The sequence below is a fragment of the Cervus elaphus genome, chromosome 28 (assembly GCF_910594005.1).
Source record: "Cervus elaphus chromosome 28, mCerEla1.1, whole genome shotgun sequence".
NCBI lineage: Eukaryota > Metazoa > Chordata > Mammalia > Artiodactyla > Cervidae > Cervus > Cervus elaphus.
The window spans coordinates 41,396,710-41,424,255 of record NC_057842.1 but is presented as its reverse complement, the minus strand read 5'-3'; the positions used below and the strand labels follow the sequence as shown (position 1 = coordinate 41,424,255).

General features: G+C 41.5%; 2 protein-coding genes across 2 annotated transcripts in view; one reads left to right on the top strand and one right to left on the bottom strand.

Annotated features, from left to right (window-relative positions):
• CDK19 (cyclin dependent kinase 19) overlaps positions 1-17,547 on the bottom strand; it is a 265,331-nt gene extending 247,784 nt beyond the window's left edge. The window contains exon 1 of the mRNA XM_043890139.1: positions 17,497-17,547. The gene's annotated coding sequence lies outside the window, so the exon portion shown is untranslated. The remainder of the gene's footprint in view (positions 1-17,496) is intronic.
• GTF3C6 (general transcription factor IIIC subunit 6) lies at positions 16,754-27,179 on the top strand. The gene is made up of 6 exons (XM_043890141.1): positions 16,754-17,311; positions 17,658-17,738; positions 21,306-21,369; positions 21,463-21,507; positions 22,492-22,605; positions 25,863-27,179. Exons 1-6 carry the CDS (start codon positions 17,183-17,185, stop codon positions 26,162-26,164), a joined length of 735 nt encoding a protein of 244 aa, XP_043746076.1. The 5' UTR covers positions 16,754-17,182; the 3' UTR covers positions 26,165-27,179.
• Positions 27,180-27,546: the final 367 nt, after the last annotated feature.

The window sequence follows — 27,546 nt, the reverse complement described above, 5'->3', positions numbered from 1 at the left end:
AGATGACTTGGCTGTAGGACTGTGGCTACGATAGGCTGTTTTGTTACCCTTTGCAGCTACCCAAACACTTTCTGGTGAGAAAATATGTTAGACTCATTTGAATCTCTGCCCTTTTTATTTGATTTTAATTACAGGTTATCTGTACAAAAGACTGGATACTGATCTCTGGCTCAGCAGCATGTGATAAAAGATCTAAGCTTTCTTTGTGCAGGTCTGCCCTGCAATAAGGTGATATCCAGGCTTCCCTGGTAGTTCAGCTGGTAAAGAATCCGCCTGAAATGCAGGAGATCCCAGTTTGATTCCTGGGTTGAGAAGAGCCCCTGGAGAAGGGATAGGCTACCCACTCCAGTATTCTTGAACTTCCCTGGTGGCTCAGAAGGTAAAGAATCCGCCTGCAGTGCAGGAGACCTGGGTTCGATCCCTGAGTTGGGAAGATCCCCTGGAGGAAGGCATGGCAACCCACTCAAGTATTCTTGCCTGAAGAATCCCCATGGACAGAGGAGCCTGGTGGGCTACAGTCCATGGGGTCACAAAGAATCGGACATCACTGAGCGACCAGGCATAACACAGCACAAGGCAATATCCTAGCCTGAAGTGTCTACTCCTCTGAAACGGGAAAGGAGAGCGGATAGAAAGGACAAACTCTGAGGGTCAGGTCTTCTTACAATAAGACAGGCTATATACAGAAATGTACCACTTTGTTGGAGAGTGATAAACACAGCATTTATACAGCCAGGCTCTGTTCCAAGCACCTTACCTATATTGACTCATTTAACCCTCACGATAACTTTCAGCGATAATTATACTGTTCTTCCCATTTCGTAGATGAGGAAACTGAGACATGGGGAGGTTAACTAGTATGCATAGAACATACATTTAGTGATAGCTCAGGCAATCTGGCTTCAAGGTTTATACTGAGCAGGTACCTTCATGGGTCTTCATGGGTCTTTATTGGGTTGACCAAAAAGTTCATTTAGGTTTTTCAGTAACAACTTAATGGAAAAATCCAAACAAACTTTTTGGCCACCCCAATACTTAGGGCAATGGTGCTCAGACTTACGGGAGCGTCAGAATTATGTGAGGCACCTGTTCAAAGTGTGTATTTCTGGTCGTTCCATCTACCCACCCAACCTCACCCCTACAAGATTCTGTTAGGTCTGTGGCTGAAGAATTTCTATTTTTAAAGTTATTCATTTATTTATTTATTTGGCTGCACTGGGATCTTTGATCTTCATTGCAGCATGTGGGATCTAGGTCCCTGATCAGGGATCACACACGGGCCCCATGCATTGGGAGTACAGAGTCTTAGCCACTGGACCACCAGGGAAATCCCAAGAATCTCTATTTTTAACAAGAATCCCAAGTGATTCTAAAATAGGTGGTCCAGTATCATACTGAGAAACATAGACTTAGGAAAAGAAGACTCTTTTTTTCAAAGGATAAAACATATTTTTTTTTTTTTTGCAATTTATTCATCCACTTCAGAAACATGTATTAAGTATCCACTATAAATTTAGAATTGTATTAATTATAAAATCTATGTGTATGAAATTACTTCAAATATTGGGGCCCTGCAATGAAAGAACTTGTACCCTTATATAAGCAACACTAAATACAACACATATTAATTCCTTTTAATACATAAACATTTTCTGAACAGAACATGTGTCAGTCACTGAGTCAAGTCACTTCCTTAGAGAAGAAATAGTTAACAGTGAATAAGTAAGGGTCAGAACTGAGTGATTTCAGTAAAAAATGTTTATGGAGTAGTGCATATGTTTATGGAGGAGTCCCAGTATACAGACAGGTCACTCGGTCGAATCACCTACAACATAACCCTCAAAGCTGTTTGCATTTAGAATGACTTTTATCTAGTTAAGACTTTTAAATTCTAGTTGTTTCCTTCAAATTCCTCTGAGTTAAACAAGTTTTCACATTATGTAATTCATCCATTCAACAACCTTAATGCCACAACAATGTGCAAAGCAGTCAAAAATTAACTCAAGGCACTTAAAATCAAGTTGAGACACACACACATGAACTAACAAATACAAAGAAGATGTGAGAAATATGATTTTAAATTGTCTTAAAAGATAAAGTGAGGCATATTAAAAATGTGAAGAGTTTATTTGAACAAAAATCGATTCTAATTAGGCAGTGCCAAAGTGGAACTGGTCAGGAGTGCTCTATCTACAGAAGACAGGGAGCAAACTACGCATTCATTGGCTGGCTACAGCTTAAAGCCTTGCTGGTCGTTTGTGATTGGTTGTCCTGAGGTTTCAATTTCATAACCTTGAGGCACGGCACCAGGCTTAGATCTCTGATTGTTTACTTAGACTGCCACAGAATTAGAAGCACCTCAGGTTAATGTCCTTTTCCTTTAGTTAATTTAAGAGCTGCACAGAGAAATTGATAAGGAAAGTGGAAGGAGGGCCTGGCACATATTAAGTGTTCAGTAAATGTGAGTTGAATGAATGAATATAGATTAGAGTAGGCTAGTCAGGACAAATTTCCTGGAGTAACAGAAGTAATAGGCAGAGACTAAGGAGCAAAGGTTAGCCTACCAGAACAAATGACATAAGCAAAGACCCAGTGGCAAACAGCAGGAAAAAAAAAAAGCAGGATATAGAGTTTCAACAGTTTGACTTTGTTGGAACAAAAAGGTTAGTGGCTGAAAAAGTAGAGTGTCAGGTTTGATAAGGTACAGTACATTCTGATACAAGCCAAACTGTTATAACAAATGAAAGCATTTGTAACACCCTAACAATTTTGTTCTTAGCACTTTGACTTCCTTTGTGAGATGTATTGATAATAAAATGCTAATTCTGTAAGACCAAGCTCTTTAAATAAGTAACATTCTGTAAATAGACTAAATGCCATCAAGATGGTAAAGCAAAAATATAAATGGTCTAGGCAATGTCATGGATGGAGAAAATTTAGAGACTGTCTCTTCTAATCCAACTTATCTTTTACAATCTGAGGGGTCAAGGATCCAGGCAAATTAGGGTCCTAAGGTATTGACAGTGCCAATTTGGCTGCTGCCCTATTTACCAACCGTTGATAGACTCTTTAATGTTTAGAACTCTATTTGAATTTCATAACTGTTATTATTTGAAGATCAATATGGAAAATGTGAAGCACATAAACAATTAGAAAAGATAAATACATCATACACAGAAGACGTTGAAAATGAATGTGGAAAATTTAGATCTGGATTAAGGCAGTAGCTGAGGGAAATGAGAAGAGAGATCAAGAGATATTCCTGCTAAAAGTACTAAAAGTAATAGTATTTTTTTCTGAGTGATTGCCTGAATAAAGAGGCCAATAAGAGAAGTAAAAACAAACCAAAAACTGCAAATATGAACCTGAGCATCAGACTTGATGGTTAAGTTAGGAAGTGGTTCAAGTGGAAAGGGGATAGCATTAAAATAGATTTCATAAAAAATTAGTTCTTTATTTTTAAAAAAGTTATTTACTTGGCAGTGCCGGGTCTTAATTGTAGCACTGGAACTCTTAGTTGTGGCATGTGGGATCTAGTTCCTTGACCAGGGGTCAAACCTTGGTCCTCTGCGCTGGGAGCATGAAGTCTTAGTCACTGAACCATCAGGAAGTCCCCAAAATTAGTTCTTTAAAAAGCAATTCTTTGCAAGATGAAAAAGTTCTGGGAGTTCCCTGGTGGTCCAGTGGTTAGGACTTGGTGCTTTCACTGCTGTGGTCTGGGTTCAATCCGTAGTCAGGGAACTAAGATCCCACAAGCCACATAGCAGGTCCAAAAATAAAAGAATTAAAAAATAAGGAAAGAAAAAGTCCTAGAGATTGGTTGCACAACAATGTGAATATACTTAACCACTGGACATATATGCATAAAAATAGTTGAGCATATATGCTTAACAATCGTTAAGATGGTAAATTTTACTTTAAAAAAGAAAAAAAATAAATGCATACGTTTAATTAAAGGAATTATTTCTATTAAACTTATTCTCCATCTGTTTTGGAGCTGTATCAGCTTTTTATGTTTTAGAAGCACAGACTCACTCAGGAAATCTCAAGTAATGGGAAGCCCATCTATTTTAAGGATGCACATGACAATAAAAAGAGATAAGAATATCATGGGTGCCTAAGAATAGCAGTATGATTGGGCTTCAATTGGGAACTGAAATGAACATGAAACTGGACAAATTCCATGCGTGCCTAGAGCCTGGGTTAACTTGTCACTCTTGGCTGCAGCAGGAATGCAGTATTCCCCAAACAGAGGGTGTCACCATTCCTGTCTCAATGACTACCAGCCTACCACCTCATTTAGCTAGTTATAGCTCTGCTTACTCATAATTCCAGCTTACTCATAGTCTCTAAGACCAACTTTCAGCTTCTCTCCCTACAACCAACAGACTGATCCTCTCTGTAGATCCCATTTCAAATTCTTAAAAGGAAGAAAACTCTGACCTAGCTCAATTTTCACCTTAAGTATGCATCAGAATCACCTGGAGAAGGTGTTAAACTACTAATTGTTGGGCTTCATTCCCAGGCCTTTCTGATTTAGTAGCCTAGGGTAGGTCTGAGAATTTGCATTTGAACCCTGAGTAAAGCTCACCACACAGGTCTGGGGACCACATTTGAGAACCATTGGTCTGGTTAGTCACCCTTTTATCTGTCTGGACACAGCAAATGGGGCTCTACCTCATGTTGTAAATACCATACTTCTGAGCTGACTCTCAGGCTCATAATTGGAGAGTTTTTTTTAAAACTTCCTTCCCTTAACGGCCTCTTCATTTCCACAGGGCTGGAAAAGGTCAGTTTTCATTCCAATCCCAAAAAAGGGCAATGCCAAAGAATGTTCAAACTACCATACAATTACACTCATTTCACATGCTTAGCAAGGTAATGCTCAAAATCCTTCAAGTTAGGCTTCAGCAGTACATGAACCGAGAAGTTTCAGATGAACAAGCTGGATTTAGAAAAGGCAGAGGAACCAGAGATCAAATTGCCAACATCTGTTGGATCATAGAGAAAGCAAGGGAATTCCAGAAAAACATCCACTTCTTCATTGACTACACTAAAGCCTTTGACTGTGTGGATCACAACAAACAGTGGAAAATTCTTAAAGAGATGGGAGTATCAGACCACTTTACCTGTCTCCTGAGAAACCTGTAAGCAGGTCAAGAAGCAACAGTTAGAACCAGACATGGAGCAACAGACTGGTTCAAAATTAGGAAAGGAGTAGGATAAGGCTGTATATTGTCACCCTGCTTATTTCACTTCTATGCAGAGTACATTATGCGAAATGCCAGGCTGCAGGGCGTGCTGCAGTCCATGAGTTCCAAAAGAGACACGACTTAGCGACTGAATAAAAGGATCAGATTTTAGGGAAAAGCTTCAACTTCCTTTTTTTATAAAGATGACTAGAATTTAATCTCTAAACCTCCTCAAGTTCCATGACCACAATTTACTGACTGCTAGCTCCACCTAACCGTATTCTAAGAAAGTTAAACTAGGTGTCCAAAGCCAGTCTCAACATTTATCTCCTCATACAAGTTCCTCCTTAGGTTTTTCTTCTTTTAAAAACAAAACAAAATAAACAGGTAAAATACACACATTCCCATTTTACTAGTCATCCAGGCTCCTAATCATAGTAGTTTCAGTTTTTCTATCTGCTCTCGTTATTTCTCTTCCCCTCACCCTGTGTGTGTGTGTGTGCTAAGTTGCTTCATTCATGTCTGACTCTTTGGGACCCCATGGACTGTAGCCTGCTAGGTTCCTCTCTCCATGGGATTCTCCAGGCAAAAATACTGGATTAGGTTTCCATATCCACCCAGGAATCGAACCCATGTCTTCCGCAGCTACTGCATTGCAGGCAGATTCTTTACCACTGACCATCAGGGAAGCCCGCCCCTCACCCTACTCCATCTAATCAGAAACCAAGTTCTACAGATTCTACCACATACCACAGTTCAGTTGCTCAGTCGTGTCCAACTCTTTGTGAGCCCATGGACTGCAGCACGCCAGGCTTCCCTGTCCATCACCAACTCCCAGAGCTTAATGCAAACTCATGTCCATCAAGTCCGTGATGCCACGTATCACAGGCTTTGCTGAAATCTGTCACTTCTCCAACTACGAACGTCATCATGATGGTCTAAGCCATCAACCACTTCTGATCTACCCCAGTATTTCTCAAATGTTTCTACACAATACCTCTAACAGCAAAAAAAAAAAAAAAAAAAATACAAGTGGTGGGGAGGAGAGTACCCTTAGGGAACGTAACTCTTAGCAGCTTTTAAATCTTTTTCTACCCACTTCGGAGAAATTTCTTGGTAGACTCCTATTATTTTATCTTTAAACTTTTGGCTGCAACTCATAGCATGTGGGACCCTAGTTCTCCAGCCAGGGATCCAACCCATGCCTCCTGCATGGGAAGGTGGAGTCTTAACCACTGGACTTCCAGGGAAGTACCCTGTTATCTTTAAAAAATTAGGCAGATTTTGCAAAATCCACCTATTTTTGCTTTAACATTATAGGAAGCTTCTAGTTAGTTGTCAGTGAGCCATAGTGATGCCTTGAGTACATTTTCTACATTTATTGGGGACTTTATATAGGGTACCTGTTTCCTGGTTTGAGAAGAATCCCTATAGACCCCACCTAGTCTCTCTGGCCTCTGTCTTTGCATATGCATGTGCCATTTTGTTTCATCATTGCCTAAAACACATTCCAATAGCTTCCAGTAGTGCCATACTGCTATCAAATTAAGTATATATGGCTTTTTTTATTCAAAACCCTCCAAAAATGATCATTCCAATCTTATTTCTGATACTAAGTTCCTTTTTTTTGCAAGCCGAAATGCTTTGATTACTGTGTTCTCAATATGTAACTGAATCTGGTTACTGGGAAGTCGCTTACTTTCCACAGTCATCTAGCTAGCACAGTGGTTCTCAAAGTGTGTTCACTAGACCAGCAGCCATCAGTATCACCTGGGAACTTGCTAGAAATGCATATTTTATGTCCTGTGCTATTTCTCAGACCTGCTGAGTCAAAAACTCTAGCTGAGAAATCTGCACCCTAACAAGTCCTCTGCCGTGATTCTGATGCAGCTGAAGTTTGAGGGCCACTGGTCTAGGGTTTAGTTTTTGAATTTAAGACAGAGTAAGAAGACGTCCCTGGTGGCCCAATGGATAAGAATCTGCCTGCCAATGCAGGGAACACTGCTTCGGTCCCTGGTCCAGGAAGATTCCACATGCTGCTGAGCAACTAAACCTGTGTGCCACAACTACTGAGCCTGTGTCCCAGAGCCTGTGAGCCTCAACTACTGTGCCTGCATGCTGCAACCACTGAAGCCTATGTGCCTAGAGTTTGTGCTCCGCAACAAGAGAAGCCATCACAATGAGAAGCGTGTGCACCTCAACTAGAGAGAGCCCTCACACAGCAATGAAGCCTCAGTGCAACCAAAAATAAAATAAATAAATTGATTTATTAATTTAAAAATTCTTTCAAATATCTTTTTAAAAAAGAGAGATGTATTTTAAAAAAAAGAATCTAATGGAATATAAACTATTATTTAAGTAAAATGTTCATTTTTAAGACAAAATGTTACTACTCACTAAAGACTCTTTCACTAGAATTCTGCTGCTAAATATAATTTTCATACAAGCTCTTCTTAATTTAGAAAATGTGTTCTAAGGGAAGAAGAGCAGAGTAACAATTTTTAGTTCATTTGTCTCCTCCTAGTGGCAGGTTTTAAATTCTGACCATGACACCTCATGTATGTTTCTCAGAAATTATATTTCTAAACTTTTTTCGTAAGGTTCCTCTTACTAACTACAATTAAAATCAACTGATCCTGGGGACTCCTCTGGGTGTCCAGTGATTAAGAGTATGCCTTGCAATGCAGGGGACGCAGGTTTGATTCCTGTTAAGGAAACTACGACCCCGCATGCTATGGAGCAACTAAGCCTGCACACCACAACTGGAGTCCATGCATGATGCATACATACACATTTTTTAAAGATCAATTGGCCCTCCTACCAAATTACATAGCTTTTTCTCTATTAGCTCCAACTGTAGTTACAGAAAACCATGTAATTTGTCTCTTCTGTGGCTCTTCTTAATATGACTTGTAAATCTTCCCTCATTTTGTTATCCGTAACTGCTTAGCAGCAGAACTTCATTTCTTAGAACACTTTGAGCTTTCTTCCTTTGTAGGAACAACAACATCCAGGTGTTTACCTTTATTCCTCTCACTAGCTCGCACTTTCTGGAGATGCCCCAGAAACCACACAAGATCTCCAGGGTACTGGGATTGCCACAGCCGCCAAATCCCTATTCAATGAGCACTTTGAGCCCTCAAACTCCTAGGCTATATTGACTTAGTGTGTGAACAGACTCCTTTGACTCTTAAAATCAACAAGACAAGGTTTGACTTCTTCCAAAAGGTTTTATTAATATGGCAGGATAACTTATGGAGATCCTAGTACACTGCATTTTTCCACTTGGTCCCTTCCAAGCGGCAGCCGGGCCATTTGTATTCCTTTGTCTTGGATGTCTAAAGGATAGAAAGCTGAAACTGCTTGAAGACCGTGGCTTTTCCCATCTATTGTTAGAGTCTGAGCTCCCTGAAGTATGCTAGATGTCTGAGAAGAAAAAGGGAAGTGATGCCTTTATTTTAAACTGGAGGAAATAAATGGAGATTTCTTTAAGCCAGGAAGGAGTGTAAACTGGAGGGTCCTCATTGCCCTAGCAGCACCCTGGAGAGGTGTTGAGGCCAATGGGCTGCTGAGAAAGGCTAGACCACTAAACATCCAAAACACACCGGCGGTGTGCTCTGCGGAAACAGAGTCCCTGCATTTCAAGGATCTGTGAGGCTGCAACTCTGGGCAGCTCAGAGTAACCACTGTGGGCTGAAGGCTGGGGCAATCTCTTCAAATACTATGTATGATCTGGGAATGAGGGGGAAAGAGGTGTAAAAGGGAAGAAACTGATGGAGATGAAGTTTTCCTGCCATCCTGATGTGACAGGGGTTTAGTTAAGTTCAATTTGATTTAAAGAAAATAAAGAAACATGTTTTTGTTTTTCTAAATATATCCAAGTTTGCAACTGCAACTCACATACTAGGAAATATTCAATATAAGAAAGAACAAAGCAAAAAGAGCTGGGGAACACAGTAAAGGTCAAGTTCACAGAACAAGGGACACTGATGTCACTCAAACCTTGCTGGACAGACGACAGGGCACGATTAGGTGTGACATCCCGAGTTCTTTGCCTCCCTTTTCAACTCTGTTAAGGTTCGATACTCCATGTCATTCCTCCACCCCAGCTGGCCTGATTCAAGGGCTGACATCTCTACCAGGTCTGTTAATGCTTCCCAATTTCTCAGAAAAGATAACAGACTGCAGAGGACTAAGTCAGACAAGTAAAGTTTCCTGATTTTCTAACACTCAGTTTCCTAATGTATAACATGGACGTTAGACTGCTGAAGGCTGATATTTAGCTTGGGTGCACTGGTAAACCATGTATATGTATGTGTGTTCAGTCGTGTGCAACCCCATGGACTGTAGCCCACCAGGCTCCTCTGTCCATGGGATTTTCCAGGCAAGAATACTAGAGTAGGTTGCCATTTCCTTCTCCAGGGGATCTTCCCAGCCTAGGGATGGAATTCGCATCTCCTGCATTGCGGGTACCTTCTTTTACTGCTGAGCCACCAGGGAGTGAGTCAGTGAAAGTCACTCAGTTGGGTCCGACTCTTTACAACCCCATTGACTTTATAGATCATGGAATTTTCCAGGCCAGAACACTGGAGCAGGTAGCCTTTCCCTTCTCCAGGGGATCTTCCCAACCCAGGGATCAAACCCAGGTCTCCCACATTGCCGGTGGATTCTTTCCAGCTGAGCCACAAGGGAAGCCGCTGGTAAACCATATCCAGTGTTAAATTATTGAAACTCTTCCATATTAGTCAGTAAAAAGCAATTGCCACAAGCAATTTTTTCTTCCCTGTTCAGTTTTAAACTAGTGCTTCTATTATCGTTGTCTTTTAAAAAAAAAAAAAACAGCTTTATTAAAATATAATTCACATACCATAAAGTTTGTTCAATTGTATACAATTCAGTGGTGTTTAGTACATGCAGCAACATGCAACAATAGCCACTGATTCCTGAACATTTTCATCATCCCAACAGAAGGCATTTCCAATTCCTCTTCCCCTCAGGCCCTGGCAACCACTGATCTATTTCCTCTCTCTATAGGTTTGCCAATACTGGACATCTCATATAAATGGAATCATTCAATATGTGGCCTTCTGGTTTCTTAGAGTACTTTTCAAGTTTATCCACGTTGTAGCATGTATCTGTACTTCATTTTTATTGCTAAATAAGATTACATTATATACATGTAACATGTATTGTTTATTAATTCTATTTTCTGGTGTTGTTCAGTTGCTGTCTTGTCCGATTCTTTGTGACCCCATGGACTGCAGCAAGCCAGGCTTCCCTGTCCTTCACAATCTCCCGGAGTCTGCTCAGATTAATGTTCACTGAGTTGGTGAAGCTATCTAACCATCTCATCCTCTGCAGCCCTCTTCTCCTTTTGTCTGTTTTTAAGCAAAGGTAATTTAGTTTCTTAAAGCTGGCACCTGGGTCTTATGATCTCTTTCGACTGAGAGGAGACGGTATTAAGAATAGACTCTAGTTACAAGTCACAGAAATTCCAGTCACCAGAAGGCTTTTTTCAAAGCTGATGCTGATGGGTTATTCTGCTTAATAAGTTTTTTTTTCTGTCTGAGAGACGTTTCAATCTTTAAGTTAATTTTCAAAGCTTTAGGCAATGGAGACAATACTGAAAGGTTTTGTTTCCTCCCAAGGGAATGGTTTTTTAGTCTATGTGCTATGTTATAGTATTAAAACTTACAGATTTTGCATACATGTGTGTTTTTGAAAATACATAGAGTATTTCTGAAAGGATACCTAAGAAGCTGGTAAAACAACAACAACAACAACAACAAAAAAATACCAGCTACCTAGGGAAAGGTGATCCCTTCATGGATCACAGCCTTGTCATGGCAAAGGGGCTTGTGTAACTCAGTGAAGCTATGAGCCGTGCTGTGCAAGGCAACCCAAGACAGACAGGTTGTAATGGAGAGTTCTGACAACACGTGGTTCACTGGAGGAGGGAATGGCAAACCACTCCAATATTCTTGCCATGAGAACCCCATGGACAGAATGTAAAGATAAAAAATATGAGATCAGATGATGAGCCCCCAGGTCAGAAGGGGTCCAATAAGGTACTGGGGAAAAGCAGAGGGCAATTACTAATAACTCCAAAATGAAAAAGCAGTGGGGCCAAAGCAGAAACAACGCTCAGTTGTGGATGTGTCTGGTGGTAAAAGTCTGATGCTGTAGAGAACAATATTGTATAGGAACCTGGAATGTTAAGTCCAGGAATCAAGTAAATTAGACGTGGTCAAGAAGGAGATGGCAAGAGTGAACATTTTAGGAATCAGTGAATAAAAACATATCAGAAAAAAAAAAAAAAAAAAACATATCAGAATGGGTGAATTTAATTCAGATGACCTTTATATCTACTACCGTGGACAAGAATCCCTTAGAAGAAATGTAGTAGTCCTCGTAGTCAACAAAAGAGTTCAAAGCGCAGTAAGTACGCGGGTGCAGCTTCAAAAATGACAGAATGATTTCGGTTCGTTTCCAAGGCAAAGCACTCAACATCACAGTAATCCAAGTCTATGCCCCAACCACTAATGCCAAAGAAGTTGAAGTTGAACAGTTCTACGAAGACCTATAACACCTTCTAGAACTAACACCAAAAAAGATGTCCTTTTCATCATAGGGGACTGGAGTGCAAAAGTAGTAAGTCAAGAGATACCTCGAGTAACAGGCAAGTTTGGACTTGGAGTATAAAATTAAAGTTCTGTCAAGAGAAATACTAGTCAGAGCAAACACCTTATTCCAACATAAGAGACACTCGACACATGGACATCACCAGATGGTCAATACTGAAATCAGATTTATTATATTTTTGCTGCCGAAGATGGAGAAGCTCTATACAGTCAGCAAAAACAAGACCTGGAGCTGACTGTAGCTCAGATCATCAGCTCCTTATCGCAAAATTCAGGCTTTAATTGAAGAAAGTAGGGAAAACCACTAGGTCATTCAGGTATGACCTAAATCAAATCCTTTATGACTATAATGTGGAGGTGATGAATAGATTCAAGGGATTAGATCTGGTAGACAGAGTACCTGAAGAACTAGGGACAGAGGTTCATAACATTGTACAGGAGGCAGTAACCAAAACCATCCCAAAGAAAAAGAAATGCAAGAAGGCAAAGTGGTTGTCTGAAGAGGCTTTACAAATAGCTGAGAACAGAAGAGAAGTGAAAGGCAAGGGAGAAAGGGAAAGATATACCCAAATGAATGCAGAGTTCCAGAGAATAGCAAGGAGAAATAAGAAAGCCTTCTTATGTGAACAATGCAAAGAAAATGGAGGAAAACAATAGAATGCGAAAGACTAGAAATCTCTTCAAGAAAACTGGAGCTATCAAGGGACTATTTCTTGAAAGGATGGGCACAATAAAGGACAGAAGGACCTAACAGAAGCAGAGATTAAGAGGTGGCAAGAATATACAGAAGCCAGAAGAACTATACAAAAAGTCTTAATGACCTGGATAACCATGATGGTGTGGTCACTCACATAGTCAGACATCCTGGAGTGTGAAATCAAGTGGGCCTTAGAAAGCATTACTACAGACAAAGCTAGTGGAGGTGATGAAATTCCAGCTGAGCTGTCTAAAATCCCAAAAGATGATGCTGTTAAAGTGCTGCACTCAATGTGTCAGCAAATTTCGAAAACTCAGCAGTGGCCACAGGACTGGAAAATGTCAGTTTTCATTTCAATCCCAAAGAAGGGCAATGCCAAAGAATGTTCAATCTGCCATACAACTGCGCTCATTTCACATGCTAGCAAGGTTTTGCTCAAAATTCTTCAAGCTAGGCTTCAACAGTACATGAACCAAGAACTTTCAGATGTACAACTTGGGTTTAGAAAAGGCAGAGGAACCAGAGATCAAATTGCCAACATCTGTTGGATCATAGAGAAAGCAAGGGAAATCTAAAAAAATTCTACTTCTGCTTCACTGACTACCTGAAAGCCTTTGACTGTGTGGATCACAAAAACTGTGGAAAATTCTTCAAGAAATGGGAATACCAGATCACTTTATCTGTCTCCTGAGAAACTTCCATGCAGGTTAAGAAGCAACAGTTAGAACCAGACATAGAAATACTGATTGGTTCAAAATTGGGAAAGGAGTATGACAAGGTTGTATATTGTCACCCTGCTTATTTAACTTATGTGCAGAGTATATCATGCAAAACGTCAGGCTGAATGAATCACAAGCTGGAATCAAGATTGCCGGGAGAAATATCAACAACCTCAGATATGGAGATAATACCACTCTAGTGGCAGAAACTGAAGAGGAACTAAAGAGCCTCTTGATGAGAGTGAAAGAGGAGAGTGAAAAAGCTAGCATAAACTCAAGATTAAAAAACTACGATGAGGACTACCCTGGTGTTCCAGTGCATAAGACTCTGAGCTCCCAATGCAGGGGGCCTGGGTATGATCCCTGGTCAGGGAACTAAATCCCACATGCCACAACTAAGAGTCTGCATACTCCTTGGAAGAAAAGCTATGACAAACCTAGAAAGCATATTAAAAAGCAGAGATGTTACTTTGTCGACAAAGGTCCGTATAGTCAAAGCTTTGGCTTTCCCAGTAGTTATGTATGGATGTGAGAGCTGGACCATAAAGAAAGCTGAGCACCGAAGAATTGATGTTTTTGAACTGTGGTGTTGGAAAAGACTCTTGAGAAAATCCCTTGGACTGCAAGGAGATCAAAACAGTCAATACTAAAAGAAATCAACCCTGAGGATTCATTGAAAGGACTGATGCTAAAGCTGAAGCTCCACTACTCTGGCCATCTGATAGGAAGATCTGACTCATTTGAAAAGACCCTGATGCTGGAAAAGAGTGAAGGCAAGAGGAGAAGGGGACAACAGAGGATAAGATGGTTGGATAGCATCACCGACTCAATGGACATGAGTTTGAACATGGTCCCGGAGCTGGTGATGGACAGGGAAGCCTGGCATGCTGCAGTCCATGGGGTTGCAAAGAGTCAGACACAAGTGAGTGACTGAACTGAACTGAATGCTGCAAGTAAATATCCTGCATGCTACAATGAAGACCAAAGATCCCCCACATGTTGCAACTAAGACAGCCCAGCCTAAATAAGTAAATATTAAAAAAACAAAAACAAAAAACCAAGATCATGGCATCTGGTCCCACCACTTCATGGCAAATAGAAAGGGAAAAAGTGGAAACAGTGACATATTTTCTTTTCTTGGGCTCCAAAATCACTGCAGACAGTGACTACAGCCATGAAAATAAAATACTCATACTCCTTGGAAGGGAAGCTATCACAAATCTAGACAGCATATTCATATTCAAAAGCAGAGACATCACTTTGCCAACAAAGGTCCACAGTCAAAGCTATGGTTTTTTCAATAGTCATGAACAGGTGTGCAAGTTGGACCATAAAAGAGGCTGAGCGCCAAAGAATTGATGCTTTCAAACTGTGGTGCTGGAGAAGACTTGAGAATTCCTTGGACTGCAAGAAGATCAAATCAGTCAGTCCTAAAGGAAAAGTGAAATTCATTCAGTTGTTTCTGATTCTTTGGGACCCCATGGACTGTAGCCCACCTGGCTCCTCTGACCATGGAATTCTCCAGGCAAGAATACTGGAGTGGGTAGCCCTTCCCTTGTCCAGGGGGTCTTCCTGAATCTGGGTCTCCTGCATTGCAGATGAATTTTTACCATCTCAGCCAGCAGGGAAGCCCTCCTAAAGGAAATCAACCCTGATCAATCCAATCAATCATTGGAAGGACTGATGCTGAAGTTGAAGCTCCAATACTTTGGCCACCTGATGTGAAAAACCGATTCCTCGGAAAAGACCTTTATGCTGGGAAAGATTGAGGGCAGAAGAAGAGGGCAACAGAGGATGAAATGGTTAGATGGCGTCACCAACCCAACAGACATGACTTTGAGCAAACTCCGGGAGACAGTGAAGGACAGGGAAGCTTGGTGTGCTGCAGTCCATGGGGCCACAAAGAGTCGGACATGACTGATCAACAACCGTAATGGAAAGGGGAGCTGGCGGACAGGCATGGAAGGCTTACTTCTCTGTCTGTATCATTTCATAAACCATTCAAAATAAATACAATCAACAATTATGTCTTAAATAGTAAACAATAATAACCTTGACTAGAAGTATGAGCCTTGTTTATTTGAAAGGGACATCCTAAGGCATTACACTGACCTCAGAAAATGTATTTTCAGCCCTCAAGCCTTCACTTCTGCTGCTCCCTCAGCTTGGATTGTTCTTCTTTTTATTCTCCCTGAACCCCAATAATATCTGACAATTTAATTTCTCAACTTATAAAGCACTGTTAGAGACACGATCTAATCTTCAAACAGAAAATATACAGTAAGGATGAATAATTTTATCTTCATTTAAAAATAAGAACACAGGGGATAAGAAAGTACAGCAGCTTGTGCCAGATCACAATTACTATATTTCAGATCTAGAACTTCTAAGTTCTACAACTTCTAAGAGGTCCAGTACTTTTCCCACTTTTTTAAAGCAATGAAATCCCATTCATTTAATGAAGGAACGGGTAAAAATGCACAAAAATGTTTACTAAAGGGTTGTGCAGTATCAATAAATACAATCACATAGATTTATATTTATTGTGGAAAACATCCATGATACTACATATAGTGAGAAAAGCAAGTTTAAAACAGATGTATAGTTGGAACACATTTTTGTAATAAAAATTGTGTTTGTGTATGTAGAAAGAAGCTGGAAAGCTAAACTGTGTAGGAAAATGTTTTTGGTTTTCATTTTCTTCAGCCACACAGCATGGCCTGTGGGATCATATTTCCCTCACCAAGGCCACCGCAGTCCTAACCACTGAACCACCAGAAAATTCCCCGAAAATGTTTTTTAAAAGTTATAATACTCTAAATTTTTACATAGTATTACTATTACTAGGCTAAATGCATATTAAGTGCTTAATATGTGCCAGACAATCTATTTACATGTATAATCTCTCTTTTAATCCTCACAAAAACCAACTTGCCTAAAGCCTTGCAATTAATAATGCAGCAAATCAGACAAGTATCAGACCCCAAATCTCATGCTCTGTGGAAGCAGATCATCCTGTTTCTCTACAAAGATCATTTATTTTATAATCAGAAAAATCCGTTGTTACTTTTAGAAAAATCCTGTTCAAAACTTCACTTAGTCTCTGCTGCTGCTGCTGCTGCTGCTAAATCGCTCCAGTCATGTCCGACTCTGTGCAACCCCACAGACGGCAGCCCACCAGGCTCTGCCATCCCTGGGATTCTCCAGGCAAGAACACTGGAGTGGGCCGCCATTTCCTACTTAGTCTCTAGTACTCCCCAATTTCTGTCTCTTACAGCGCTTAGGGCAATCTGATCTCCATCTGCCATTCCTGCATCTTTTTTGCGTGCTAAGTCGCTTCAACCGTGTCCCTCTCTATGGGACCCTATGGACTGCAGCCCGCCAGGCTCCTCACCATGAATGGGTTGCCATGCCCACCTCCAGAGGATCTTCCCAACCCAGGGATCGAGCCCCGGTCTCCTGCACTGGCAGGCGGGATCTTGACCACTAGCGCCACCTGCGAGGCCTGCAGCTTTTGCAGGGTCCTGAAACCCAAGCTCACTTCCTAGCGCAGCGAAGTGTGCCCTTAGCTTGGCTCGGGGAGAACTTGAATTGAGGATGAGTGTTTACACAACATTAAGAATTTCTTTCAAAGAAATGTAGGATGGGGATACTCTAGGCCTCTCCATTTCCCTCGCGCACGGTGGCCTCTTTGCCTGCACCTTCTTGATCTCCTCTGCCTCGCTCGCCAGTGGGCTCGTTCCACCAGCGACGGGAATCCGAGAGTTCCCTAGGTCGCCGAAGCCGCCCGGCCAAGGCCAGGGTCCTGGCTCCAGCTCTCGGAGAGGAACAAGGAGCTCCGCGTGCGCCCGGGAGCCGCCATCTCGCGTGCTGGCAGGAGCGGCGGGCGCGGCCGGAGCGGCTGCGGGGCGGGAGCGGCTGCCCTTACTCAAGATGGCGGCCCCGGCGGGCGGGGCCCGCGGCTCGCAGGCGGCGCAGAGGAGCGGGGGCATGGCGGCAGCGGCCAAGGAGCCGAGCTGGGTGGACTGGGACGAGGAGGAGGACGAGGAGGAGGAGGAAACAGTGAGTGCCACGGCGGAAGCCCGCGCGGTGGTGGCGGGGGTGGAAGTGGCTGTGTGCGGGGCAGGGAGTCGGGGCGCGGCCCGCGGGCGCCTGGCGGGATTGTGCCACTGAGCGCGTGGGGCGGCAGGCAGCTGCCCACAGCTCTACGGGCCACACGAAGTTCGAGGGGGAAGGAGGGAGGTTACCTTCGTTAACGGAGCGCGCTTCCTCTCCTTGAAAGCAGGACCTAGTTTTCACAAAAGAGGAGTCGTTTCACTGCGGGTGTTTGTTTGGCTTTTCTCCATAACTGCCTGCCTCTTCCTGCGCTCTCACAGGCTAACGCGTTAACCCTTCTTTCTTCCACCAGGAGCAGTTGGTTATGGTGGAATTATCAGGAATTCTTGATTCAGACTTGCTCGCAAAATGTGAAAATAAATGCAAGATTTTGGTGAGTCTTGTAGAATTGGGGGGTTGTTATAGGTTTTCTTAACTCTATGGATGGTGACATATACCCACCCCCTTTAGTTCAGTCAGTTCAGTTAAGTGGCTCAGTCGTGTCTTTTTGTGACCCCATGGACTGCAGCACACCAGGCCTCCCTGTCCATCACCAGCTCCCGAACCTTACTCAAACTCATGTCCGTTCAGTCGGTGATGCCATCCAGCCATCTCATCCTCTGTCGTCCACTTCTCCTCCTGCCTTCAATCTTTCCCAGCATCAGAGTCTTTTCAAATGAGTCAGTTCTTCGCCTCAGGTGGCCAGAGTATTGGAGTTTCAGCTTCAGCATCAGTCCTTCCAATGAATATTCAGGACTGAGTTCCTTTAGGATGGACTGGTTGGGTCTTCTTGCTGTCTGAGGGACTCTCAAGAGTCTTTTCCAATACCACAGTTCAAAAGCATCCCTTTAAAATAGATTAATTACAGGTATACAAAGCAGTGAACTGTTGGAGACAGTCACACAACAGGGAGCAGCTGGGAGAAAACTAATGCCCAACTTCTACAGCATTGTCGACCAAAAAAAGACGCACAACTTGAGAGTTGCGAGTTAAGCTTTATTTGGGGCAAAATGAGAACTGCAGCCAGGGAGGCAGCACCTCTGATAGTTCTGAGAGACTGCTCCAAAGAGACAGTGGGGAAGAGTCAATATATAAGATTTTGGTGAAGGGGGAGTTCAGTACCATTAAGCACTCATGTTACAAAAGGTTTTCTGCTAGTCACAAGGATCCGATGTCACCATGAAGGGATTTAGTGCTTTTCTAGGTATGAGGAGATGCAAGGATTTTGGATCATAAAATCAGTTCCTTAAAATATCTGTCTAAAGATCTGTCCCACCAGATTCCCTGGAACACACAGTGCGTCACTTCACCCTGAACTCTCCCAGGGGATGTTGACGGTCAGCAGCTGCAGTAGCACAGGGTTCAGTCTCCACAGGCGCAGGTGACAGATGCCCTTGTAGTTCAGTCATTGGCAGCGCTCTTGGCAAGTGCCGATTTGTAGTTGACAGCATCAACAACTATGCCTGAATGTCTGCATGTGTGGCTGGAGAGAGTTAAAGATTTGGCAGGGGGGAGGGTGGCATTTTGAAATGGAAGATTAAATTCTGAAAAACAATACACTGTTTTTGGACCTCTCTGGTTAAGAATCTGCCTTGCAATGCAGGGGACAGGGGTACAATTCTCGGTGAGGGGACTAAGATCCCACATGCCCTGGGGCAGCTGAGTCTCAGTGCCACAACCACTGAAGCTCACAGGACACAACTAAAGAACCTCTGGGCTGCAACTACTGTGCCCACTCCAGGCAGGTGGGATCTTCGTTTCCTGACCAGGGATCTAACCTGTGCCCCCTGCAATGGAGTTTTAACCACTGGACCACCAGGGAAATCCCTCTTTTCTTTTTTAAATTGAGAAGTAATTGACATGTAATATTATACTAGACTTCCCTGGTGGCTCAGTGGTAAAGAATCCACCTGCCAATGCAGGAGGCCAGAGTTTGATCCTTGATCCAGGAAGATCCCACATGCCCCAGAGCAACTAAGCCCCCTGCGCCACAACTACTGAGCCCAGTGCTCTAGAGCCCTCCAGCCACAGCTACTGACGCCCGAGTGCCATAGAGCCCATCCTGTTCAACGAGAGAACCGCTGCAGCGAGAGGCCAGAGCACTGTGGTTAGAGAGTAGCCCCAGCTCGCTGCCATAGAGAAAAGCCCTCACAGCACCAGAGACCCAGCACAGCCAAAAATAAATAAATTATTATTTTTATAATGATATATAATTTTTATAAAAAATAAAATATTTTTTATAAAACTGACCTGGAAAAGGTCAGCTATCATTTCAATCCCAAAGAAAGGCAGTGCCAAAGAACGTGCAGACTACCGCACAGTTGCACTCATTTCATATGCTAGCAAAGTAATGCTCAAAATCCTTCAAGCTAGGCTTCAACAGTACGTGAACCGCAAACTTCCAGATGTACAAGCTGGATTTAGAAAAGGAAGAGGAAACAGAGGAACCAGAGATCAAATTGCCAACATCTGTTGGATCATCAGAAAAGCGAGAGAATTCCAGAGAAGCATCTACTTCTGCTTCATTGACTATGCTAAAGCCTTTGACTGTGTGGATCACAACAAGCTATGTAACATTCTTCAAGAGATGGGAATACCAGACCACCTTACCTGCCTCCTTAGAAACCTGTATGCAGGTTAAGAAGCAACAGTTAGAACTGGACATGGAACAACAGACTGGTTCCAAATTGGGAAAGGAGTACGTCAAGGTTGTATACTGTCACCTTGCTTATTTAACTTACATGCAGAGTATATCATGCAAAATGCTGGGCTGGATGAAGCAGAAGCTGGAATCAAGATTGCTGTGAGAAATATCAATGCCCTCAGATAGGCAGATGACACCACCCTTATGGCAGAAAGCGAAGAAGAACTAAAAAGCCTCTTTTTTTTTTTTTTTCCTAAAAAGCCTCTTGATGAAAGGGAAAGAGGAGAGTGAAAAGGCTGGATTAAAACTCAACATTCAAAAAACTAAGATCATGGCATCTGGTCCCATCACTTCATGGCAAATAGATGGGAAAACAATGAAAACAGTGACAGACTTTATTTTCTTGGGCTCCAAAATCACTGCAGCTGGTGACTGCAGCCATGAAATTAAAAGACGCTTGCTCCTTGGAAGAAAAGCTATGATCAACCTAGACAGCATATTAAAAAGCAGAGACATTACTTTGCCTACCAAGGTCCATCTAGTCAAAGCTGTGGTTTTTCTAGTAGTCATGTATGGATGTGAGAGATGGACAATAAAAAAGGCTGAGCGCCGAAGAATTGAGCCTTCAAACTGTGGTGCTGGAGAAGATTCTTGAAAGTCTCTTGGACAGCAATGAGATCAAACCAGTTGAACCTAAAGGAAATCAACTCTGAATATTCACTGGAAGGACTGATGCTGAAGCTCCAATACTTTGGCCACCTGAAGTAAAGAGCTGACTTATTGGGAAAGACCCTCATGCTGGGAAAAATTGAAGGCAGGAGGAGAAGGGGACGACAGAGGACGAGATAGTTGGATGGCATCACTGACTCAATGGACATGAGTGTAAATAAACTCAGGGAGATGCTGAAAGATGGGGAAGCCTGGCGTGCTGCAGTCTATGGGATCGCAAAGAGTCAGACATGACTGAAGGATTGAACAAACAATTTTTTTTTTAATTATACTAGTTTCAGCTGTGCAGTATTTTCAGTATTTGTATTGTGAAATGATCACCACAATGTCTAATTAACCCACATCACTACACATATAATTGCAAAATTTTTTTTCTTCTGGTAATAACTTTGAAGATTTACTGTCTTAGCAACTTTCATAGATGAAGTACAGTATTATCGATAGTCACCATGATGTTGTTAAACATCCCAGGACTTATTTTTTTTATGACTGGAAGTTGGTATCATTTGAGCCCCTTTTCACCCATTTCCCCCACTCCCAAGGCTGTTTTTACTAATGATTTTTTAATGGTCCTATATTCTGTTGTAGGGAATTGATACCGAAAGGCCCATTCTGCAAGTGGACAGCTATGTCTTTGCTGGAGAGTATGAAGGTAGGAGGATGTCAGAGAGATGAAATTCCCTTTTTTATATGCCTTTTGGAGAAAGTAGCTGTTTCAACAAGTTGCCTTAATGTTTTTCTGCAGACACTGTTGGGACCTGTGTTATATTTGAAGAAAATGTTGAATATGGTAAGTGATTGCTATGCTGACTCAACTCTTTTTGTTATGAAATATTTCAAACATACTTGTGTATGATGGATATTAAAGTTAAACATCTCGTGTACCCACTGTCTACCTGTGTCAAATCCTCCCTTTTGGCTAGGCAGTCAAAAAACATTCCAGATGCATTTGAAGCCCCTTGTATATCCCTGGAACCAAGATGGTCTGCTCCAGAGCCTGTTTTCTTAATTATGCTTATTTACTCACCACAAAAATGTCTTGTGCATATACGTAAAAATGTCTCTTGGATATACACTTAGAAACGGAACTGTTAGATTGATGAGTGTGTGTACTAGATTCAACCATATGAAATCAACAATTTGGGCTGAATATCGCCAGTTTCACATGGTTCAACTTAACAGATACCACTGTGTTGCTCTCTGAAGTGTAGTATCAGTCAGCCACACAGTGGCAGGCTCTGCAGGCTTTCAATGTGCTTCACATCCTTAGCATAGAGTCTCATCCGTCATTCCCGCCTACACACACAGTTTTTATAAAGCTGTGACCCCAAGCAGCAGGTGGGCAGCAATTTTTTTTTCTCAGCTTTCTCTCCTGATTGGGGATGTTCTCACTCCAGTCTGGCTTCAAGTAGTGTCTGACTTTGGTCCTTCATTTTGAGCGACAGAATTTTAGACCTCATTACCCAGTAAAACCAAATTCCCAGCCCCTCTTTCCCACTTCAGGGCTGGCACCTAATAGGCTTGTAGCTTTACTCTTAACTTTGGGTTTCTGTCCCCTGTAGATGTGTGTTGTCTGTGAGTTCACTTGTATCTTCAGTTCTTACGTATTTAATCTGTTACTTCTCTGTGGCTGGAGCAGGAGGAATGAGTTAAATCTTGAACTTAACTGCACTATCTCGACAGAAAGTAGTTTTCTCTAAACTGGAACCATTGAGGCTTAACATGATTATTTGATGGCATCAAGCAGTATAATAGTGTTCATTTTATATTTTAGTGGATGCAGAAGGCAGTAATAAAACAGTGCTAAAATATAAATGCCACACAATGAAGAAGCTCAGCATGACAAGGACTCTACTGACAGAAAAGAAGGAAGGAGAAGAAAACATAGGTTAGTTCACTTACTTCTCTGAAAATAGATGATTCATTATTGGCTTTATGACACATTGTTGCCAGGATGTTCTTTGTACTTCATAATAATAACTATGTGTGATAGGTTAAGTATGTGAAAATTGAGAGCTCTCCATAAAAAGTACCAAAGATAGATTTTAAAATTTAGTTGAATTCTCATATAGCTGGGGGCACTGGAGACATATGAGAAATGTTTATCTGCTTTGCACTGGAAACGATTGTGAGGAGTTTGTCAAGCAATTGGACATGATTTCAACCCCAAGGAATTCAGCAGCCACTTCTCTTCCCACCATTAAAACTTTTTTGTAAGAGCAGAAGATATGATAGTAGCAGTTCTAGATCTGCTGAGCTTTGGGGAGATCCAGTAACCTTCCCCAAGATGCTTACTACTGGAAGAAGCTGGCTTTATATGTGAGGGAGGGACTCTAAGACCACAGTTGTTAATCTTAAGTCTAGTTCTTAATAAACACCCAGTTAGCCTTCTCCAGTTGCTAGTCATCCAACGCTAGAGACTTTATAGGAGTTTCTTGTACCTGTAGAAGGCACATGTTTGCGGAGATGGACAAATAACCACTTGATGATTTAAAAGCCCATTGCTCACCACGCCAACCTCTTTCTGTTGCCCTAAGGAATTTGGGACACGGTCAAAATAAATGTGTTTGTCCACCAAAAACAAGGCTTATTGCTCCAAGACATATTTGAAACACTAGTAAATAAGACCCTAATGATGAATACTCATGGCTTGATTTATTGTATTTTAAAGAATAAACATTTGAAGGTACATTCATCATCTAGAAATTTATACCAGCTACACATAACTATTTAACAAATCTTTGTTCTTACATATTCCACAACTATCCGTTTTTTTTAGGCATTTTGAAAATAATAGGAAGGAGGCACTTGAAGTTCTAGAATGAACTTGAAAGGCATATACATATCAAATGGCTTAACTATCATTTAAATATTCTTAAAGGAAGTTAGAGAATTTGCTCTAGTCTTTTAATAATCTAATAACTCTTGGGGAGAATCTGGATGCATCTTTTTGTTTATTTATTAGCTTTGTACGGGTTTTCTGTAGTTGCAGCAAGCAGGGCTACTCTTTTTTGCAATACACAGGCTTTTCACCACTGCGGCTTCTCTTGTTGCGGAGCACAGGCTCCAGGTGCATGGGCTTCAGTAGTTGCAGCACACAGACTCAGTAGTTGTGGCTCATGGGCTTAGTTCCTCCCACGGCATATGGAATCTTCCCAAACCAGGGATCGAACCTGTGTCCCCTGCATTGGCAGGCAGATTCTTATCCACTGTGCCACCAGGGAAGTGCAAAATTTGGGTGTATTTTAATCAAATAAATTAGCAACCAACTATTCAAGGCTGTACTGGTTATCTACTGCGGCATGAAAAGTGGCCCCTAAACTTAATGGCTTAAAACAACAGCAACAGAAGCACCATCTCCCATGGTTTCTATGAATCAGGAATTGGGAAACAGTGTATTAGCTAGGTAGTCTGGCTTGGGTCTCTTATGAGGTTGCAATCATTTTGCTGACTGGGCTATAGTCATCTGAAGACTTGAGTAGAGCTGGAAAAATCTAACTGTAGGATGGCTCACTCACATGGCTGGTGAGTTTGTGCGGGAGGTGTCACTGCCTTGCCCTCCTCATACTACTGTTGTGAGTGCCCTTTTGACACAGCAGCTGGCTTTGCCAGACCAAGTGATTTTTAAGAAGAAAGTAGAAGCCACAAAGTCTTTTATGAACTTGCCTTAGAAGTCACATTCTGTCATTTCTTTGATATGCTATTCTGTGTGGGAAGGGACAACTCAGGTAGGTGAGGATCATTGGGGACCATCTTGGATGCCAACAGAACAAAGTAGACAGAGGTGTGGTCCTTATTTTCTAGGAGCTTGTACTCTAAAGTAAATCACATTGAGACAGACATAGATGTCTACGATTCGACACCCATTTCACTCAGTTTATTTTAAGTATCTGTTATGTGCCAAGTCGGAGAAGGCAATGGCACCCCACTCCAGTACTCTTGCCGGGAAAATCCCACGGACGGAGGAGCCTGGTAGGCTGCAGTCCATGGGGTCGAGAAGAGTCAGACATGACTGAGCGACTTCACTTTCACTTTTCACTTTTATGCATTGGAGAAGGAAATGGCAACCCACTCCAGTGTTCTTGCCTGGAGAATCCCAGGGATGGGGTCACACAGAGTCAGACACAACTGAAGTGACTTAGCAGTATGTGCCAAGTATTATGCTAAGTAACAGAGTAGGCTTTAGGGTGACTTTAAGGTTTTGAACTTGGTGACTAAGAGAATAATGTTATTGCAAGCAAAAAATATAGTTTTGTTTTTTTTTTTTAATAGAAGTCAATAGTTGAAGCTGAGCTGGAGGGAAAGGACTAATCAAGTTTTGAAAGAGGGAGACTTTATAAAGAAAAGATATGGGATCAACAGGATGTTTCAACAAACAGCTGCGGAAGAGTTAGTTTATGGTGGGGTATAGGACAGATGGATGCTCAAACAGGGTGACAAGATAAGTTGGGATATCTTACAGATACCTAATGGAATTTTGACAATGACAGTAAACAGCTTGGGTTATAGGAATTAAGTATCTATGAAAATACTTGGCTTTCTGAAAGGGTCAGAAGGGTAAGAGAAAAAAATGGCTAGCATTATTGAAGCAGTTCTTGATTATGGGAGTTCATTGAGGGATTAGGGCTTTGACTGTAGGTATGAAAAGGGACAAAAATTTTTTTCAAGGATTTTTTTTGGAGAGGTGTCTTATTTCACAATTGGATTCTTCAATTTAAAATGACACAAAAAAATTTAAAAAAAATAAAATGACACATAAATGTTGACTTGGAAGATGACAGAGTATTATGAAAGCTGGCTGAGTAAGAAGAAAATTGTAGGGAAGTGACAATTTTCTTCAAGACAAGAGATGGCAGTGGAAGATCAGTTATCTCTCAGAATGAGCTGGGAACTGGACTCTGGAAAAAGGGCTTAGAATAGTAGTGATTTTGATAATGCATACCTTATAGGCTTTCCAAGGTCTCCATGTAAGATGAAAATTACATGTTTATCAGTTGGTTCAGGCACCTTGTTCCTTTCTTTAAGTTGGGGTTTTATATTGATAAATATTCATATGAGCATTTAAATGAAAAATATTTGGAAGTAACTAAAATTCCTTTTTCATATCTCTTGGTTTCTCACCCCACCCACACCCTCCCCTATTAGGTGGTGTGGAATGGCTGCAAATCAAGGAGAATGATTTCTCCTATAGGCCCAACATGATTTGTAATTTTCTGCATCAGCATGAAGAGGAGGAACCGGTAGCCCCAGACCCAGATAAATCTCTGGAGTTGGACGAGCACGAGATTCAAATGAAAGATAATTCAAACCTGGGTTATGAACAGGAGAAACCACCGAACTTAGAAATAGAGGATTCTGGTCCTCTTATTGATATCCCTTCTTTTGAGACAGAAGGGTCTGTTTTTATGGATACTCAAGAAACTGCCTTAGAAATCACTCCTAGATGAACTGTTTCTCATAATAACTAGTCATGAACTTTTTATACAATTTTTATATAAAATAATTGACTTTGTAGTTGTTCACAATTTTTATTTTTGTTAGCTATATGCACATTTCCAGTTATAATGTAGTTTAATATACTAGAATCATTAAGGACCAAATATTGAGTTTTTAAAAATATGTTTCAAGGACTATAGGGACCATTCTGTGATGAGTCCTTTAAAATGGAGGTTTTACTAAGGTAAGTATATGTTTCTATTGCAGCCATTGCAAATTACCACATTTAATGGCTTATGTGTATTAAGCTACAGAAGTGTATTGTCTTTTACAGTTTTGTAGGTCAGCTGTTTGAGATGGGTCTCACCTGGGCTAAAATCAAGGTATTTGTAGAACTTCTCTTCCGGAGGTGGGATGAGGGACTCCATTTCCTTGTTCATTCAGTTGTTTACAGAATTCAGTTCTTTGCAATTGAAGGATCATGGTCCCATTTCCTTGCTGTTGGCTGAGAGCCATTCCCATATTCCAGAGGCTGCCTGCATTCCTTGACTTATAGCCCCTTCTCTTCAGAGCCAACCATGGTCAAGTTCCTCTCAGTCCTTGACTCTCCCCTGCTACTTCTGTCATCCTATTGATATTAGACCCTTCCTTTATTTGATTACATTGGGCACATCTGGCTGACTTCCCTATTTTAAGGTCTATAACTTTAATTCCATCTGCAAAGTCCATTTTGCTATGTAATGTAAACAGGCATAACACTGAAAATTATGGCATGAAAATATTTGCGGTGGCAGGGAGGGCATCTTCCAGTCTACCAAAGTCAATATTACAATTCTGAGAACAGAAGAATTCAGAAATGCTTAAGGGTGAAGGTACAGTTCCTGATATTCCAGCTGTAATTTCACTCCTTTCCTACTGAAGAAAGATGATTGGAATTCAGCTGTAACAAGTCAGTTTACTAAAGTGATATAACATTGTAAAGCCATTATCCTCCAATTAAAAATTAAGTATTACGGTGATAAGCTAGATCTGCTCTAACTAGTATTTTTTTAAGTAAATTATTCACAAACTTTGATACAGGTTGACCTATATGAAATTACCAATATTTGCTTCTGACTATAAAACCCAGCCATTTTATATGGTTTATGCCGGTATAAACCATACCTCACATTAATTATATCTCATAGCGCTCTGTGATGACCTAGAGATGTGGGATGAGAGAGTGGGAGGGAGGCTCAGGGCGGAGGGAGACAATGTATACTTCTGGCTGGTTCACGTTGTATGGCAGAAACCAGCACAGTGTTGTAAAGCAAGTATCCTCCAATTAAAACTGTTAAAAAATTATATCTCTCAACTGTTGGAGGTGTAACTTTGTTTTGACAGATTAGAAAAT